Source organism: Callithrix jacchus, chromosome 21 (assembly GCF_049354715.1).
Source record: "Callithrix jacchus isolate 240 chromosome 21, calJac240_pri, whole genome shotgun sequence".
NCBI lineage: Eukaryota > Metazoa > Chordata > Mammalia > Primates > Cebidae > Callithrix > Callithrix jacchus.
In genome coordinates this window covers 51,712,813-51,730,020 of record NC_133522.1, presented here as the reverse complement: position 1 = coordinate 51,730,020, position 17,208 = coordinate 51,712,813, and the positions used below count along the sequence as shown (strand labels likewise).

General features: G+C 63.4%; 1 protein-coding gene across 4 annotated transcripts in view; it reads right to left on the bottom strand.

The window, feature by feature from the left end:
* Positions 1 to 380: 380 nt before the first annotated feature.
* COL6A2 (collagen type VI alpha 2 chain) overlaps positions 381 to 17,208 on the bottom strand; it is a 35,406-nt gene continuing 18,578 nt past the window's right edge. For 2 of the 4 annotated variants that reach the window (XM_035282840.3, XM_035282838.3), the window contains 20 exons: positions 16,967 to 16,993; positions 16,828 to 16,872; positions 15,378 to 15,431; positions 14,972 to 15,034; positions 14,233 to 14,295; positions 13,779 to 13,868; positions 13,051 to 13,113; positions 12,632 to 12,694; positions 12,003 to 12,065; positions 11,507 to 11,569; positions 10,976 to 11,026; positions 10,621 to 10,656; positions 10,238 to 10,300; positions 8,440 to 8,502; positions 8,231 to 8,266; positions 7,881 to 7,926; positions 7,576 to 7,728; positions 6,960 to 7,412; positions 6,693 to 6,731; positions 381 to 3,926 (listed from right to left, as the gene is read on the bottom strand). In XM_035282840.3, the coding sequence (XP_035138731.1) occupies positions 3,631 to 3,926; positions 6,693 to 6,731; positions 6,960 to 7,412; positions 7,576 to 7,728; positions 7,881 to 7,926; positions 8,231 to 8,266; positions 8,440 to 8,502; positions 10,238 to 10,300; positions 10,621 to 10,656; positions 10,976 to 11,026; positions 11,507 to 11,569; positions 12,003 to 12,065; positions 12,632 to 12,694; positions 13,051 to 13,113; positions 13,779 to 13,868; positions 14,233 to 14,295; positions 14,972 to 15,034; positions 15,378 to 15,431; positions 16,828 to 16,872; positions 16,967 to 16,993 (1,830 nt within the window). In that variant the 3' untranslated portion in view covers positions 381 to 3,630. The remainder of the gene's footprint in view (positions 3,927 to 6,692; positions 6,732 to 6,959; positions 7,413 to 7,575; positions 7,729 to 7,880; positions 7,927 to 8,230; positions 8,267 to 8,439; positions 8,503 to 10,237; positions 10,301 to 10,620; positions 10,657 to 10,975; positions 11,027 to 11,506; positions 11,570 to 12,002; positions 12,066 to 12,631; positions 12,695 to 13,050; positions 13,114 to 13,778; positions 13,869 to 14,232; positions 14,296 to 14,971; positions 15,035 to 15,377; positions 15,432 to 16,827; positions 16,873 to 16,966; positions 16,994 to 17,208) is intronic. The other 2 variants (XM_035282837.3, XM_035282836.3) reach the window with 1 other exon arrangement.

The window sequence follows — 17,208 nt, the reverse complement described above, 5'->3', positions numbered from 1 at the left end:
GTTCACCGAGGTGCTACTGAGCTGAGCCTGAAGGACCCTGGGGATCTGAACAGAAAAACATCACTGAGACGGCCACACAAAACAAAACAAGCCCAGAACCTGCTGTCTCTCTGCCGGCTGTCAATCGTGCGTCCACCCACAGAAGACCCTCCCTGTGCAGTGCTGCTCTCAGAGCAGGTGGCCCTGGCTGGGCTGGAAGGAGAGTTTGCTGATCAAGGCTGTGGGGTCAGCCAGCACCTGTGGGTGATGTCCTAGGAGGGCAGGGCTGGGCCGGGGGAGCCATGGACCCTGGTGGGTGAGTGACAGCTGGAGCGTTCCCTCCTGGGCGCCTGACAGCTTGGGGTCCCTCCTGAGCACAGATGCAGCGAGCGGGCACGCAGTGGGTTCAAAGCGTTTTTATTGGATCAGGGCTTGCTCCGGAGTTCAGGGCCAGGCAGGTCAGGAGCCTCGGGAGGGCTGTAGGGGTGGGAGGCCGGGCTAGGCGGGGGCTGCGAGGGACCCCGCGGGGGATCTGGGCCTGGGGCGGGCCCGGGGCGTCCTCCGAGTGGGCGCGGGACCCGGCGCTTAGCACCATGGACGGGTCGGCCCGGGCGGCGCTAGCAGATCCAGCGGATGAAGCGGTCGAAGAAGCCGGGCCGCGCCAGGCTGTCGAAGTCCTTCTCACGGAACACGGCGGCGCGGTCGCCCAGGCTGAGCGTGGTGAGCACGTCCATGTCCACGTCGCCGCCCACGGCCACCACGGTGGGCACCACGTTCTGCTTGCGCATGGAGTGCACGGCCTCCTGCAGGCTGGCGTTGCCCGTCACGCCGTCCGTGAGGAACACGAACGACAGCTCCGCGTGCCTCCGCGCCCCGCCGCGCGCCCGCACGATGGCGTTGACAGCGTGCACGACCCCCGCGCCCACGTGCGAGAAGGAGTTGAGGTAGCGCGCGGCCTCCAGCGCCTCGTGGATGGCCGTGAGGTTGTGGCTCAGCGGGAAGGCCACCTGCTGCTCCCCGGGGCCCCCGAACTGCAGCAGCGCCACGCGCGCGTTCAGGGGGTCGTCCTCCCTCCGCGCCAGGGTCAGCCGCCGCGCCGTCTCCTCCACGAAGCGCCGGGCCTTGTGGAAGTTCTGCTCGCCCAGCCTCTCGGAGCCGTCCAGCAGGAACACGACGTCCACGGGCCGCTGAGTGCACTGCGCCACCGCCAGCTCTGCGGGGAGACGGGGTGCGGGCTGGGCGGGGCGGCTGGCAGGACCTGGCAGATGCCAGCCCTGCGCCCGCCCCTCCACCTGCACCCGCCTGATGGGCCCCATGGACGGCCAGGCTCTGCGGGGGGTTCTGCAGGGCAGTCCTGGGTGGGGGTCCTCGGCCCTAGCCCCTTCAGACAGCACTGTCGGGAGCCACCATCTCCCCTGCGGGTGCTCCCAGGCCCGAGACCCGGACACAGGCCCCAGGCCCTGTCTGCCTGCTGAGTGCCATCTCTGCCCAGCTGGCCTCTTGGGAAGGAAGGGGCCCCAAGGCATCTTCTTGTGGCCCAAGAATTTGCTGCCCACCAAAGGGTCACTGTCTATGTGGTGTGGGACTTCAGGAGGACCCTCACACCCCCAGCCTGACTGCCTGCTGGCTGGGTCCCGGAGCTGCCCAGAACCCCTAGAGCTGACTGGGGCCTCATCCTTCCCAGAAAGACCAGGAGCCCCTGTCCCAGCCGTGGTGGGCGGCAGTGGGCACAGGGGCAGCCCAGGCGGGCTCTGCCCTAAGACTCCTTGTTACTGAGAGGGGCTGCCACCTGCCTGGGTGATCACCAGCCCTGGGCACCCTGGACAGTGTGAGGGTGGGCCACAGCCACAGCCCAGGCCGCCCACCACATGTGTGGGTGTCACGTGGGGCCAGAGACCACAGGATGGGACACGGACAGTCCACACGCATGACCCGGCCCTGCAGCCTCACTAGCACCTCAGCTCCTGGGATGGGGGAGGGGAGGGACAGAGCCAATTTCCCCAAGGGCATCTGCTCCTCAGCCCACCCACTGCACGTGGTCACAGCTGGTACACGGACCCCCAGGAATCCCTCAGGAGCGAGGTCCTGACCCTACGAATGCGCACGGAGGACCCTGACCTGAAACTCGGCTTCTGGGGGCCCTGGAGGTGCAGAGTCCAGGCCCTGCCCGCAGTGAGCACAGCCCTGAACACAGCAGCATGACCTCACGGGCACTTCAGCCTTTACAGAACACCCAAGACAGGCAGACCGCGTCTAAGCACGCACGAGCTGGCAGTCGGGTTCTCAGTGAGCTTATGAGGGATGCAGCTTATTCAGTGAAGGGAAGGGCAGCCTCCCTAGTGAGGCCCACACCTTGCTCCCCGGGGCCCCCGAACTGCAGCAGCGCCACAAACAGCAGCATTGGAACATGCTTAAATGTCCAGAAAGTTCTCAGGCACCGCTGGGCTTCCCAAACCTCCTCAAAACTAATAAACATTTTCACAATTGTCACTACATACACGGAGACCGATGTGTTGGGGGGACGGCTGGTTTTGGGGGTCTCTCTCCAGGCATCAGTGTCTGTGGGGCCTAGAGGACATGGGAGGCCATGGGGGCTGGCTGGGCACAGGGAGGCTGAGGCTGTCGGGTTGTGTGTGGACTCTGCTCTCCTTCTGTGGGGGATCCTTTATCCCCACAGTGGGAAGTCTGGCCTGGCCCACCCTGTGGGGTATGGGGCCGAAAACCTGGCCATGACAAACGGCCACAACTCTGCCTGGTGGGAGCCCAGCCTAGATGAACGTCAGGGTCCGAGCTCGACGTGGGGGCCACACCCTTTGGATGGTGACCCCTGCCACTCCCCACGTCGTGGCCCCTGGGGCTCCCTGCTCAGGCCTCCGAGGACAGCAGAGGCCATGCCTGGTGAATGCTCTCCCAACTGTGCTTCTGAGAACCCAGAAGCTGGGCTGGAAGGGTGCAGGCACCCCAGGTCCGCAGCTGCTGGCAGGCAGCTGTGGCCATTTGCCCCAGGGGGCATGACACCAGCTGAGATACCTCATGATGCCAGGACTGCCAGGTCCCAGGAATATCTGCTGCCCAACCTGAATGCCTTCACCCACCACCAGGTGGGCTGAGTGCCCACACCGCAGCAAGCTCTCCAGCCTCTGGGGCCTGTTTCTGAGGCTCCACTGGAACCCAGAGGGGGAGACATCCCCAGCACTCAGGCTGCACCCCTCCTTCAGCCCCACCCTGACACATGCAGCCCAGCTGGGTCACTAAGTAAAGGCCCCAGAGATTTCCACGCCCAAACCCTGGAGCCTGTGAGGGTGACCTGAAGGAGCAAAGAAGGACTCTGCAGACAGGAGTGAGTTAAGGGTCTTGCGAGGACGCATCCTGGACTTGGGGTGGACCTTAAATTCAGTGACTGGCGTTCTTGTAAAAAGTGGAGAGGCCACAGGAAGGAGGGAGACGGGAAGATGAAGCCGCAGCCCAGGGACACAGCGGCCACCAGGGTGGGAAGAGGCAGAAGGCACCCCAGAGCCTCTGGAGGGACTGCGGCCCTGCTGACCCTCCGATTCCAGACTTCAGCTTCCGCTGAGAGCCAGCCTGCGGGGGCAGCCCTGGGAAGCTAGCACGACAGGGAGGGGCCGGCCGGGCTGTGCGGCCGCCAGGGCTTTAGCAGAGGGCCAGCGCAGTCTCGGGATCGCCCACGATGTCCCTGTGCACCAGCTTAAAGGTGTCAATAAACAGCTCCATCCAGTCCTGCCGCTCAACCCCGGTGGCGAACTTGGCCCGCTCTGCAGTGTAGACCAGCACGGCCACCAGCTGGGAGTAGGCGGCTGGGTCCTGTGTGAACTCCGTGGCGTTTAGCAACTGTTGGATCAGGGGGATGGTCCTGGGGAAGGTGGCGTCCGGCCCCTCTTCCGTGCGGAGGAAGGTGACCAGGGGCTCGCCGCCAGGCCACGGTGCATCTGCAAGGGAGTGTCCAGAGAAGACTTTAAGGCCGGGGGGGTGGGCGTGGCGTGCAGCTGCTCCTGGAAGACCCACTCTGCGAGACCAGACAGAGGAGAAGCACCTGGGCTGGCGAGGCGGTGGCGGAGACGCATGCAGGGCATGGGGCGGTGTGTGGCTCGGCCTTGGCAGGAGGCATGGGGGCAGTGGGGGGTGGCGGGCAGTGGGCAGACGGAGGACAGGGAGCTAGGAGAGGAGGCCAACATGGCGGCACCTCTGGGGGACACCACAGACCCCAAGAAAACCTTTCAGCTCAAACCAGCTCCATTCAAACCTGTGCTGAGAGATGCACCAAACTCCAGCTGGCTCCCAGTGCCCGAGGCCCTGTTGCCGGGAAGACCCTGGCAGGCCCCCCTTCAGGAGCCCACCTGGGGAAGCCTGCAGTGGGAAACCCTTCCTCAGCCCCTGAAACGCCTTTGCTTTTTCTTTCCACGGGGCAGAGCTCAGGTTGTGCCTCGGCCCCATGCAGCTCCTATCGCTGAGGCTCTGCCTCGACTGCCTTCCACTGCATCTGTTTCTCCAGCACCCCCAGGCCCCCACGCAACTGAGACATCCACAGGCTGGGTGCAGGCCCAGGAGGGCCGGGCTTTGGGGTGGACGGGGCTGTCTGGAGAAGGCCAGGGCCAGCCCACAGCCAGCAGCATCCACACAGTGCCCAGGAGGGCCAAGGAGGATGCCCAGGCGTGCACCCTGGTGAAAGCCAATTTAACGCTGACCCTGCTGTAGCTCCTGGAGCTACAGGGTCAAGTTCACTTTGAAATTGCAAATAGTTTGAATGGAGGATGTGCCCTGGGTGTACTGCAGGGGTCAGAGAGGCTGGGGGGAAGGGAGAGGCTCGATGGGGGCTGCTCCAACTCACTGTCATGTCCTGGAGGCCTCAGAGGAGGCCAGAGCTTCAAGACCCCTGTGTCCTTCCTGGCTGCTTTCCCTGTGGTGCTCTGGTGGCCTGAGTGACCCACTCCCAGGAGGGAGAACTGGCTCACCCCAGGTCACCGTCTTGGGGGTAGTCACCATGGAACCTTATGAGACTTGGGTCACCCTGAGGCCTGAACCAGAGATATCACAGGAAAGGAAAGTGCAAGCCGGCGTCACCGATGAGCACAAACCCTCAGGAAGGCCCACACGCATAAACAGAGCTGCTCCCCACGCCCAGGTGGGTTATCCCAGGCATGCAAGGTTGGCTCGACATCTGAAAACCAACAAAGCTCAATGGCTAACTCCCAACTGCAATGATAGGCCAAAGAGGAAAGGTAACATGACATCCACAGACGCAGGGAAAGGACCTGCCAAGATGGCAGCACCCACTCACGGTAGAAACCAGAGTGGAGGAAAAGCTTCCAGCGCCCATTCACGGCAGAACCTGGAGTAGAGGAGAAGCTCCCAGCACCCACTCACACTAGAACTTGCAGTGGAGGGAAGCCAGAGCACCCACTCATGATAGAACCCTGAGTGGAGGGAAGCCGCAGAGCCCACTCATAGAACCCAGAGTGGAGGGAAGCCTCCGCCCAGCAGAGAGCAAAGAGTCCACAGTGAACGTTGCCATGTCGCCCATCATGGGGCCTGAGGCTTCCCTGCCCCGTCAGGAACGAGGGTGGAGGGGCCAAGGTCTGGCTCCTGCCTTCAGTGTCCAGCTGTCCTGGTGCTGGTGCAGGCCCTGGCGGACCTGGGGAGGACGACCGCACCCCAGCAGAGGCACAGCCCATGTGTTGTGGGGCCTGAGGCTACCCACCTGCTGAAGGGCAGCCAGACCCAGGAGCAGCCTCCAGTGTGGCGAACCCTGGCCCCAAGTCCACAGCTCCTCCCCTGGGGTGGCCTCAGGGCCTGTGGATATGCTCCATGGCTCTCCTCACCCACTAGGAGCTCCCCACGAAACGGCTGAATGCACACCCTGACCCACGTGTGCGAGGAAGTGCTGACTTCACACCGCAGACCCTGAGAGATTTCCTCCCCCTGGTCCTTCAGGTCAGACCCTCCCACCCTGTCTCCATGGTGTCCCCACCTTACACTCTGGGAGGGAATGGCTCATGGAGGGGGACTCAGCTCCTTATGCCCCCGGGCACCTCCTGTGGGCCCAGTTACGGTGAAGCAGTCACCGTGGGGGCAGCGCCACAGCCAGCAGAGCCTGGACAGCACCCTAAGCCCTGGACACGGGCAGAACCTCTGCCTCGGGCACCCCCAGACCAGCTTCACACCCACATGGACCATGTCCAGGACAAGGGCTCCCGCGAGCGAGCCGCCTCCACCCCAAGAGATGAGAGCCACGGCCGAAGCTCCGAGGCCGGGCAGGGTGGGAGCAGGATGGGCTGGCGCTGGTGGGTGTCAGTGCCTCTGACCATTCTGAACGGGATGGTTCTGTACCAGCCATTTCATTCACTGAATCCAGGGCTTCCTCCCAGTGCCACGTGCACAGCCAGCCCATGGGAGCTGGGGGATGGCTGGGGGGAGACTGTAGGGCCCATAGTGGGCTGAGACCAGTGGCCACACGCCTAGCACAGCCCCAGGCCAGCAGCCCCCGAGCCGGGCCTCATGATGCCGTCCTGAATTCCTTCCCCTGTGTCGCCCTCCCAGAGCCCCTCCTCCCCTGTGCCCTGGGTGGGGTCGGAGGTGGGCAGCGTGTCATTGAGGAGCAGCCTCAGCAGCAGCTCCTTCGCAGCCTCTCCCCTGGCCCAGCCCTGGAGGAAGAAGGACGTGGGGCTGCTCTGCTAATCTGGGGTGCCCTGCGTTACCTGTTTGGCAGGGAAGGTCTGGGCACACGATCTGAGGGTCTGGAAGAGAGGAGAGAGGCCGGGGCGGGTCATTCCCTAGCTGGCCCTCAGCGGCCGCCCACGGATCTGCCAGACAGGCTCAGGGTGCAGCCAGTCTCGCCCTGCAGCCTGAGAGGCCGACCGCTTCCCACCCAGAGCCCCGTACCCTGGGCTGCACATTCGTCCCTCAGGTGAGGGTGCCCTGGGGCCTGTGCTCTGGGGCCGGCTGCCCTGCACCGACGTGCTCACCCGGGCAGAGGACATCCTCCATGTCGTCGATGAACTTCTCCGCCACCAGGTCGGAGAACAGGGTCATGTTGCGCACCTGCTGCGGCTTGTCGCAGGCGATGGAGTAGAGGTTCTCGCTCTCGTGCTTCTCGTGGAACATGTCCCCGATGCCGATGGCCGTCACCGTGACGTCGCGGTCGCACAGCGCCCGCAGGTTGAGGTCATCGTCCCGAGGGTCGTGGCGCCCGTCCGTGATGACCACCGCGAACACGCGTGTCTTCTGGCGCCGGCTCTCCTTGATGAGGCGGTCGTAGGCAAACTTGAGGGCCGAGGGCGTCCAGGTGCCTCCCGCAATCCACTCGAGGTTCTTCACGGCCTCCTTGAAGCTCGACAGGGAGTCGATGCGCTCGTCGTCCAGCTGGATGGCCTCGAAGGTGCCCTCGTGGCTATACTGCACCACGCCCACGCGTGTCCCTGCAAGCCGCACGCGGGAGGGCGTCACCTGCGGCCTCGGGGTCTGGGGCGTCGGCCGGGCGGAGGTCCTCATCGGAGGGACGCGTCTGGGCTTCTCCCATCCCCTCGCCTCCCTTGTCCTGTCCGCCCGTGCCGTGCCCGCACCCGTCCCTGTCGCGCTGACCTGTCTCGGACTTCGGGTCCTTAGCGATGGCGCCCAGCCTGTTGACCACGTTGATGACAAAGTTCTTCTCCAGCGTGAAGTTGGTGTACCCAATGCTCTCAGAGCTGTCGATGACGAACACCACGTCCAGGGCGCCACAGCGCTTCTCACAGTCTGGGGAGTGGCAGGGTCGGCGGTGCGCACCGGGAGACCTCAGACCCCAGGGCCAGGCGCACATGGGGGAACCCAGGGATGCCCTGCCCTGCTGCGCTCCCGCCCTCCACCCGGTGGGTGCCGGCCAGACCCCACCGTGGGCAGTGCCTCACCACAGCACCCGCAGGTCTCTCTCACGTAGGTCATGACGTCACACTCCTGCAATGCAGGCATCAGTCAGGGCAGTCCCCCACGAGCCCAGAGGAGTTTCCACAGCAAGGTCCTGGCCCGGGGGCCCCAGGACACTCCAGCCCATGCGTGGAGGCAGCCAAGCAGGGAGGCAGGCAGGTTCTGTCCCTGCCAACGTCACTGCCGCCCTCCTCCCCCACCATCCTTGCCCTCTGACCTCCTCCACTGATCTTTCCCTCTGACCTCTCCCTGCTGACCCCCCCTGGCCCTTGCTGCTTTTGGTCTCTAGATTTGCAGGGAGAAGGACAATAGTCCTGTCCCATGTGACACCTACCGTGAGGCCAGGGTCTCCAGGAGGGCCGGGCTCACCCTGAGGAAGGAAGGATGAGGCTGAGATGCAGGGTCCAAAGCTGGGTGGCAGAGTCAGTTACAGGCCATTGCCCACTGTCCACCGTGGGCAGAACCATGAAGCTCAGGTGTGCGTTGGCTTGGCAGTCTGGGGGACTGAACTCTGGAGGGCATGGGGACTGGTCTCGCACCTACCTCGGGTCCTGGGACTCCTCTCGGCCCCCGGGGGCCTGGCTCACCAGGGGGACCAGGATCTGCCTGAGAAGGAACAAGGGCAGGTGGCTTCAGTGGCCACAGGGACGGTCTCTGCATACAGCAGGCCCCAACCACAGGTCCTGCCTTGGGGGGCCTGACAGCTGCATGGAGTGAGGCGAGGCTGTGCCCCCACCTTCCCTGTGCTAGCGCCAGAGCTGGGCAGGCCATGAGTGGCCACTGTCAGAGCCTGGCCCACCAGAGGGGTAGGGGCCTGGCAGAGCTGGGTGTCCCAGAAATAGCAGCCAAAATAGCTCATTCCAATCCATGGTTATTCCACCCACTCATCCATCCATCCATTCACCCACCGTTTATCCACCTGTACATCCTTTGTCCACCCACTCATCTACCCACCCACCCACTCATCCATCCACCCACCCACTCACCCATCCACCCATCCCCTATCCGCTCACCCTCCCATCCATTCATCCATCTATCCACCCACTCATCCCTTCAGCTATCCATCCGTCCACCCACCATCCACTCACCCACCCACTCACTCACCTATCCATCTACTCACCCACCCAGCCATCCATCTCATATCCGTTCATCCATCCATCCATTCATCAATCCATCCACCCACACACTCCCTCACCTATCCATCTACCCATCCATCCATCTATCCTTCCATCCATCCATTCGGTCACCCATCCTCCATCCATTCGTCCACCCACCCACTCATCCATCCATCCTCTATCCACCCGCTCATCTATCCATCCACCCACCCATCCATCTTTGTATCCATCCTCCATCCATCCATCCACCCACCCATTCATCATCTCATCCATCCACTCATCCACCCATCCATTCCATTCTCCACCCATCCACCCACCCATTCATCATCTCATCCATCCACTCATCCATCCATTCTCTATCCTCCCACTCACCCATCCACCCACCGCTCCATCTGTCCTCCCATCCACCCATTTGCCTGCCCCCACCTGCCTGCCCATCCATCCATCATTATCCATCCCTTGTCTTGTGCTCAGTCAGTTCCAGACCAATCTGCAGTCCTTGTTAAACAAGGCTAGGGATCTGGAGGTGCAGAGCACCTGCTGATGAATATCTGTGTGGGGGGGACACTAGGGAGGGGATGCTGGGAAGGGGTGCTGTGGGGGATGCTGTGTGTGGGAACTCTGAGGCGGATGCTATGTGGGGGGATCTCTGGGGGAAGGGACCCTGAAGGGATGCCATGTGTGGGAACTCTGAGGGGGATGCTATGTGGGGGGATCTCTGGGGGAAGGGACCCTGAAGGGATGCCGTGTGTGGGAACTCTGAGGGGGATGCTATGTGGGGGGATCTCTGGGGGAAGGGACCCTGAAGGGATGTCGTGTGTGGGAACTCTGAGGGGGATGCTATGTGGGGGGATCTCTGGGGGGAAGGGACCCTGAAGGGGATGCTGTGTTGGGGTTGCTCTGGGGGGAATGCTGTGTGGTGGTGGAGGGGGGCACTGCCGGAAGGGGACCCTTGGGGGATGTAGGGGGAGGGTCATGGGGGAGGGGACCCTTGGGGGAGATGCTGTATGGGGGAGGGGAAGGGAACCCTGGGGGATGCTGGAAGTGAGGGTGGGTGGAGGGAGGAGGCCCTGAGCCAGCCATCCCCTCAGGAAGGTGGGAGTGGTGCTCACGGCTGGGGCCAAGCAGCCTGGTGTCCTCCCACACTCTCAGAGGCACCTGCTCAGCCTCAGGGCCCCTCCCCGCCTCTGTCCAGCTGCTGTGGGCTTCAGGGTGACGACACTCACAGGCTCTCCTTTCTCTCCTTTCGTCCCAGGTCCTCCTTTCAAACCAAAGTCACCTCGGCTTCCCTGTGACAGGGGACACATGTTAGACTGGGATGGAGGAGCCGCCTCTACCAGGGACACTAGTGTGCTTTTTACGTGGAAAGATCGATCTGGCATTTTGGGGTCCTTTAAATGGCAACATCTATGTGGTTTTTTTTGGCAAAGCCTGAACTTGGGTTGGAAAGGGACCAGCTGGTGGCTGGCAGCTCCCCCAGAGCTCAGTATGGGTGGCATGGCTGGGACTTGGGGAGCGAGGACCATCCCGAGGCAGTGTGTTCCCAGCCACAGTGGGGGCATGCAGACCCCACCCCAGGTGGGCACAGGAGGCCAGGACCCGCACGCACCTCAGGGCCTCGTGGGCCGGGCTCGCCTTTTTCCCCCTGTGAAGCAAAGAGAAGTCAGAGAAGCTCAGCCTCAGACCCCAGCGCTCCTTCCTCTCTCCCGGCACCTGCAGCCCCATCTCCCTGCCCCACAGGCACACTCTGGGCAAGGCCTCCGGGCCTGCGTTCTGAGCCGCACTCTTCTGATTCCGGGCTGGCCCTGTCCTTCGCAGAGACACCCAGAGCCTTCTCTCCCCTCCGACCCCCAGGAGGGACCTCACTCTCTTCTGAGGCCTTGAGGGAACTACCAGGAACCTCCAGGGCCCTTGGGACAATATCCACCCCCTGCTGGGAGCTGCTGTCCTAGCCTGAGACTCACGGGTGCTCCTCGGGGTCCTGGGTAGCTGAATCCAGGCCTGCCAGGGTCTCCCTGGAAGAGGAGGGTGAGCGGGTCAGTGTGGTCATAGGATGGGGTGGGGCTGGGCGGCTGTGCTGGGCAGGGTTCACGGTGCACACTGGGGTGGAACGGGGCTGAGGTGCTGTCCAGGACTAGTGTGAGCAGGGGCCTGGCAGCCTCACCCCTTCCACCTCCAGTGGGGGCTGGACGTGCCTAGAGGCCCAGGACTGCTGCCTGCCCACACATGCGGAGAACCCGGCTGCCCTCAGGCCCTGCCTCGGGAAGGCTGTGCCGCCCACACCCGAGGCTCACTGCTGACGGGGAGAGCCGGGAGGGCTCCCTGGCCCCACCCCACCGATGCACCCCTCACTCCAGAGCTGAGAACAGGAGGCACAGGCGCAGCCCAAGGCATGTCTGCAGGCCACAGAGCCCCCCAAGCTGGACCCCTGGTCCTGCTTTTCCCGAAGCTACCCTGAACCCCCAACACATCCTGCTGGGGGGAGGGGCACATACCTTGGGGCCTGGCTGTCCTGAGTCTCCACGGGGCCCTGCATCACCGGGGTCTCCCCGAGATCCCTGAAGGCAGGAGAGAAATTCAGAAGTCAGCACAGGCAGGGACCGGCTTGACATGCCCCGTCTAGCCCTGACCACCAGGTCATGTGGCCCCAGCTCCTCCGGCCTCCTGGGGGACTATGGATCCCTGTCTTGAGGGACTCAGCTCCTCCTCTCCCCTTGGCCCATGCAGGCCCTCAGGCCCACCGCCTTGCCTCCGACTCCCCAACCGAGGTCCTTGAGGGCAGGACCAGGGGCTGGGGCTGAGAGTGGGTGTGAGGTATGCAGTGCCTAAGGAGCAGGTCCTCGCTTCTGGCGCCAGGACCTGCTGCCTGGGTTTGCTATGGGGACGGTGGCTGGCACCAGTCTGCCCTCCACGGACAGGGAGACCCAAGTGGTGCCACAAAGAGGGCATGGGCCCACTGCTAGCCTGGGGCCACAGGGGTCCTGCACTGACCTGCTTTCCCGGCTCCCCAAGAGCCCCCTGGGGGCCTCTTGGTCCAGGCAAGCCTCGGTCTCCCTGGAAGAAAAGGGAGGAGGTTGGGGTCCTCTTGACTGACAGCAGCATCTTGGAGACCCCGAAATCAATCCTGTGGACACGGGCAGGGCCTGGGGTGTGAGGCGGGTCTGGCCCCGGCCCCCATGACCCTCCTGGAGGCTTTGGCTCCTCCTGACCCTCAGCCCTGCCACACTGCATGGAGCAGGCTGGGTTCTGGGTGCAGCTCCTGCCTACCGTGGGGTACAGCTCCTGCCTACCGTGGGGTACAACCCCTGCCTGGGTCCCTTCCCTTGGGGTGCAGCCCCTCCCTCATTATCTTGGAGTACCGCCCTACCTTAGGGTGCGGCCGCCTCCCCCTTTGGGGTTCTGCCCCCTCAGCCCCCCACCTTAGGGTACGGCCCCCTCCCCCCTTGGGGTGCTGCCCCCCTCAGCCCCCCACCTTAGGGTGCGGCCCCCTCCTACCCTGGGGTGCAGCCCCTGTTGTCCCCCTACCTGGGGGTACAGCCCCACCCTCCTTGGGGTGCAGCACCCACCTTAGGGTGCAGTCCCCTCCTACCTTGGGGTGCAGCCCCCATTGACCCCCCTACCTTGGCTCCTTTGTTGCCGACCTCTCCAGCCAGGCCTCGGGGCCCCTCAGGGCCAGGGTCCCCCTGTGGGAAGGGAAGGGAGGCCCCATGGGTCTCAGCTGAGGCCTTGGACCTGGGTCTCTGTGAGAGGTGGGTGTGTCCAGGGGCGGGGGAGGGGCCCCATCGTAAGCGGTGCCTCAGTGGGCTGGGGGTGAGTGCTGCCTGCACAGCTGTTCGAGGTGTGCCTGGCAGGTCGGGGAGCTCCCTCAGCAGGGAATAGGGTGTGGGGATCTCAGGGCTGCGTTCCCAGCCTCTGCAGGGAGTGACCCCTGAAGGGTGAGGCCCTGGAGCTCTGTTCTAGGGCGGAATGGGGCTAGGCCCTCACCAGCAGGGCCACGGGCAGCCCAGCGGACCCCGCAGTGCCTCCAGCAAGGACTCACCTTCTCCCCCTTGGTGCCATTGATGCCTGGGCTGCCCTTGGTGCCGGGGTCTCCCCTGCGCCCCTGCAGAGAACAGGTGTGTGGGTGGGTGGGGCTGCAGCCAAGCCCAGAGACCACAGAGGGTGGAGGGCACTGGGGGCCGTGCCCGGACTGGTGCCCCGTTCTCTCCAGGAGGCTCCGGTTTTGGGAGCTGAGACCTGGATCTCTGGGCTCTTCCCGATGGCCTCAGCCTGCACCGTGCTCTGCTGCCAGCCCTCCGCCCTTTGCTGGGTGCCTCCCGCCCATTCGAGGATTTAGGAATGATATGGGGAGGCTCCAGGTTGAGTTGGATGTCCTGGGAGTGGGTTTGAGGTGATGGGCTGGGGCCCAGCAGGGACCTGGTGCCATCCAGTCACTCTGGTTACTCTCAGGCAGGCCCCGAGCTTGGACTGACTTTGAGTGGAGGGGTCAGCACTGGACGGGCCGTGCCCACCCCTAGAGGAAGCTCTGGGAAGCTGGTGCTGGGTTAGGGAGCGCCATGGGGGACCCACTTGGGTCTCCCCTCTAAATTCAGCCCTGGGGGTTTGTGGGGTGGTCCAGTCCCATGTCTAAGGATGGGGGCCTGGCTGTGGCTGGCCAGCTGGGGGTCCTGCCTACAGCCTGGTGCCCTTCCCGGTGGCCCTCCTCGAGCTGCAAGGGGGGTGCAGGGGCACAGAGGGTGCCCTGAGGCAGGGGTGGGAGGGACTCACGGGCTCGCCTTTGGGTCCTCGGGGCCCGGGCCCGCCCTTGGCTCCTTTCAGGCCTGGACTTCCTGGGGCTCCGTCGTTGCCTTGATAGCCCTGGGGATGGAGGGGGCAGCACAGTCACGCAGGGGTAGGGGCAGGGGCCATGGCTGGGCCCTGAGGTGCAGTCACGCCTGGTGTGTGGCGTGAAGCCCCTGCTGTCTTCAGCAGAACCTGATTGCCGGGCACGTGGGGGCCCTGCAGGGCTCCCTGGAGCTGGCTCGGCCTCGTGAGGAGGGCACAGGTTGGAGGGGCTGGTGGCTCAGGGCACGTGACCCATCCTTCCTGTCCCTCTCCACGTCCCCAGAGTCCAAGGGGCATCATGGTGACAGCAGAGATGGTGGCCAGTGTGACCATCTACCCAGGTCATGGGTGTGAGTGTGGCCAGCTCAGCTGCAGGCAGAGAGGCAGAGGAGCTCACCTTGCTTCCCTTGGCCCCGCTGTCTCCTGGGGGCCCTCTGCGTCCTGGGCGGCCAGGTTCCCCCTGGAAGGGTTTGCAGAATCAGTTTGACGTTTTTTGGCGGGGAAAGGGGGTGCAGGACCCATGATCAGGCTTGGGGCTAAATCCAGGATGCCAGATGCTGGTGGGGGCTGCTGGAACCTCCATGCTGGCAGAGGACAGAGTGTGGGTCAAGGGCAGGGCCTCAGTGCATCTGCACAGTGGACTCAGCCTGATTTGGGCTCAGGCTGAGGGAAGGTGGACAGGAAGTGGGTGGCCCCAGGTCCAAGAGCTCCCAGAGAAAAACCGCCCATGGGGATCCTGGGACAGCCAGGGACAGGGCAACACTGCAGGCGGCCCAGAAGGACAGAGCCCCGTGGCACAGAGCATTCCCATGGGAGCTCCAGGAGATGCTGGGGGGTTTCCTGGGGCTCCACCCAGGAGGAGGTGGGCTTGCTGCTGAGGCTGAGGTGGGCAGCCGTGGAGCTCCCCAAGCTGGATGTGCAGCCCCCGGTGAGAAGCAAGTTGATGAAGTCCCGGGTGGGCACCCCTGCATCTCACGGCCATTGACTCCTCACTGATCAGTGCTTCAGGAGAGGCCTTCTCTGCTCAGCTTCTCAGCTGGGCTGCCTCCAGGAGGCCCCTCCTGGGGTCAGGGAGGCCCCTGGAGGCTGGTGACCACCCCGCCCCGGCCGGCCTGCACCCTGGGAAGGCCACTGACCTTGCCACCTTGGTCTCCTCGCTCCCCCGGGCTCCCTGCTTCCCCTGGGTAACCATCGGGGCCCTGAGAGAGAAGTGAGAGGTGGAGCCCGGCTCACAGCGAGGTTCTCCCCATGAGCCAGGGCCTGAGCCCCTATGTCCCAGCCCGAGAGGGACCTCCCACCCTCTCTTAGAGGCCAGGCCCAACCTGCTGTGCAGGGTTGGAGCTGTGCAGACACCAAAGCTTGGGACGCTTCAGCTCCCAGGGGCATTCTTCACATAACCCCAACCCAAAGGAATGCTGAGCTTGGGGTGCTGGGATGCAGGGCGAACTCACGCTCCCACAGCAGCTGCGGCCATCCTCCCGCTCCTCCAGGCACCCGTGACCCCAGAGCCAAGGCTGAAGGAGGGGTGTGAGTGGCCCTTACCCGGTTTCCGGGGTCTCCCTTGCAGCCAGGAGGTCCGATGCGCCCCAGCTTGCCCTGAAGAAGAGGAGGGCGGGAGGAGTCTCAGGGCGGGGCTCTGGGGCCTGGGCAGGTCTGCACCTCGGGACTGCAGCACCCCCTCCTGGCACATGGGGTGCACAGAGGCTACGGCTGCTGAGGAGCCTCTCTGGGAGGCACAGTGGTCGGTGCCATCCCCGAGGGCAGAGCTAGAGCTCCCTGGGCACAGAGGATGTTCCCACAGGGAGCCCTGGAAGGAGTGGGTGGGGCTCTCCTATGGCTCCACCAGGGAGGTGGGCTTTGTGCTGGCCTCTGTGGGCAGTTGTGGAACTACCCCAAGACAGGACATGCAGCCTTGAATTAGATGCAGGCTGGTGAAGGTTGGAAGCTGGAGTGACCCCGCACTGTGTGTGTGTGCACGTGTGTGTGTTAGTGGGCATGTGTGTGCATGTGTGGTGTGTGCATGTTTGTGTGCACACGTGTGTGCGCCTGTGCATATGTGTGATGCATGTGGGTGTGTGCATTCACGTGAGCGTGTGTGCACGCATGTGTGTGGGTGCTGTGCATGTGTGTGTGCGCTTGTGCATGTGTGTGCATGTGTCTGTGTGTGGTGTGTGGGTGTTTGCACATGTGTGTGTGCATGTGTGATGTGTGTGGGTGTTTGTGTGCATGCATGTGTTTGTGGGTGTGCGTGCATGTGTGCAGGTATGTGTGTGATGTTCATGTATGTGTGTGTGATGTGTGTAGGTGTTTGTGTGCATGCATGTGTTTGTGGGTGTGTGTGCATGTGTGCAGGTATGTGTGTGATGTTCATGTATGTGTGTGTGATGTGTGTAGGTGTTTGTGTGCATGCATGTGTTTGTGGGTGTGTGTGCGTGTGTGCAGGTATGTGTGTGATGTTCATGTATGTGTGTGTGATGTATGTGGGTGTTTGTGTGCATGCATGTGTTTGTGGGTGTCCGTGCGTGTGTGCAGGTATGTGTGTGATGTTCGTGTATGTGTGTGTGATGTGTGTGGGTGTTTGTGTGCATGCATGTGTTTGTGGGTGTCCGTGCGTGTGTGCAGGTATGTGTGTGATGTTCGTGTATGTGTGTGTGATGTGGGTGGGTGTTTGTGTGCATGCACGTGTGTGTGCATGTGTGGGTGTGTGCATGCGCATGTGTTTATGGGCATGTGTGTGCATATGTGTGCATGTGTATGTGTGTGGTGCGTGGGTGTTTGTGTGCACGCACGTGTGTGGCTGTGCGAATGTGCTCGTGTGTGTGCATGTGTCTGTGTGTGGTGTGTGGGTGTTTGCACATGCGTGTGTGTGCATGTGTGATGTGTGCATGCACACACGTGTGTAAGCTGATAGATCAAACTTGGTCTGAGGGCTCTGCAGAGGCTGGAGGCCTCTGTGAGATCAGCCCAGCTGTGAGCCCGAGGCTCCCTCTACCTTCTGTCCATCAGTCCCATTCTTGCCAGCCAGGCCGGAGGCCCCCTGGAGAGAGAAGGAAGAGGGGACTCCATTAGCCCCGGTCCTTCTGCCCTCTGAGTAGCAGAAAGGAGGGGCTCTGCCCACCCAGCCAGCCTACCTTGCGACCGTCGGCTCCAAATTCACCCTGCAGGAGGAAAGCCAGGGCAGTTAGCTCGGTGTCTCAAAGCACCACGGGCATTGCTGTCTCTGGGGGACCAAGCTCGAGGCCATGGGAACCCCGGAAACCCCAAAGCTACCACTGAGAAAAGCCCATCCTGGTGCCCCAGGAGCAATGAGGGCCTTCAGCAGACACTGCGAGGTGGGTCTGGTCTGGGCCAAGGCGATGCAGGTCTCAGGTCT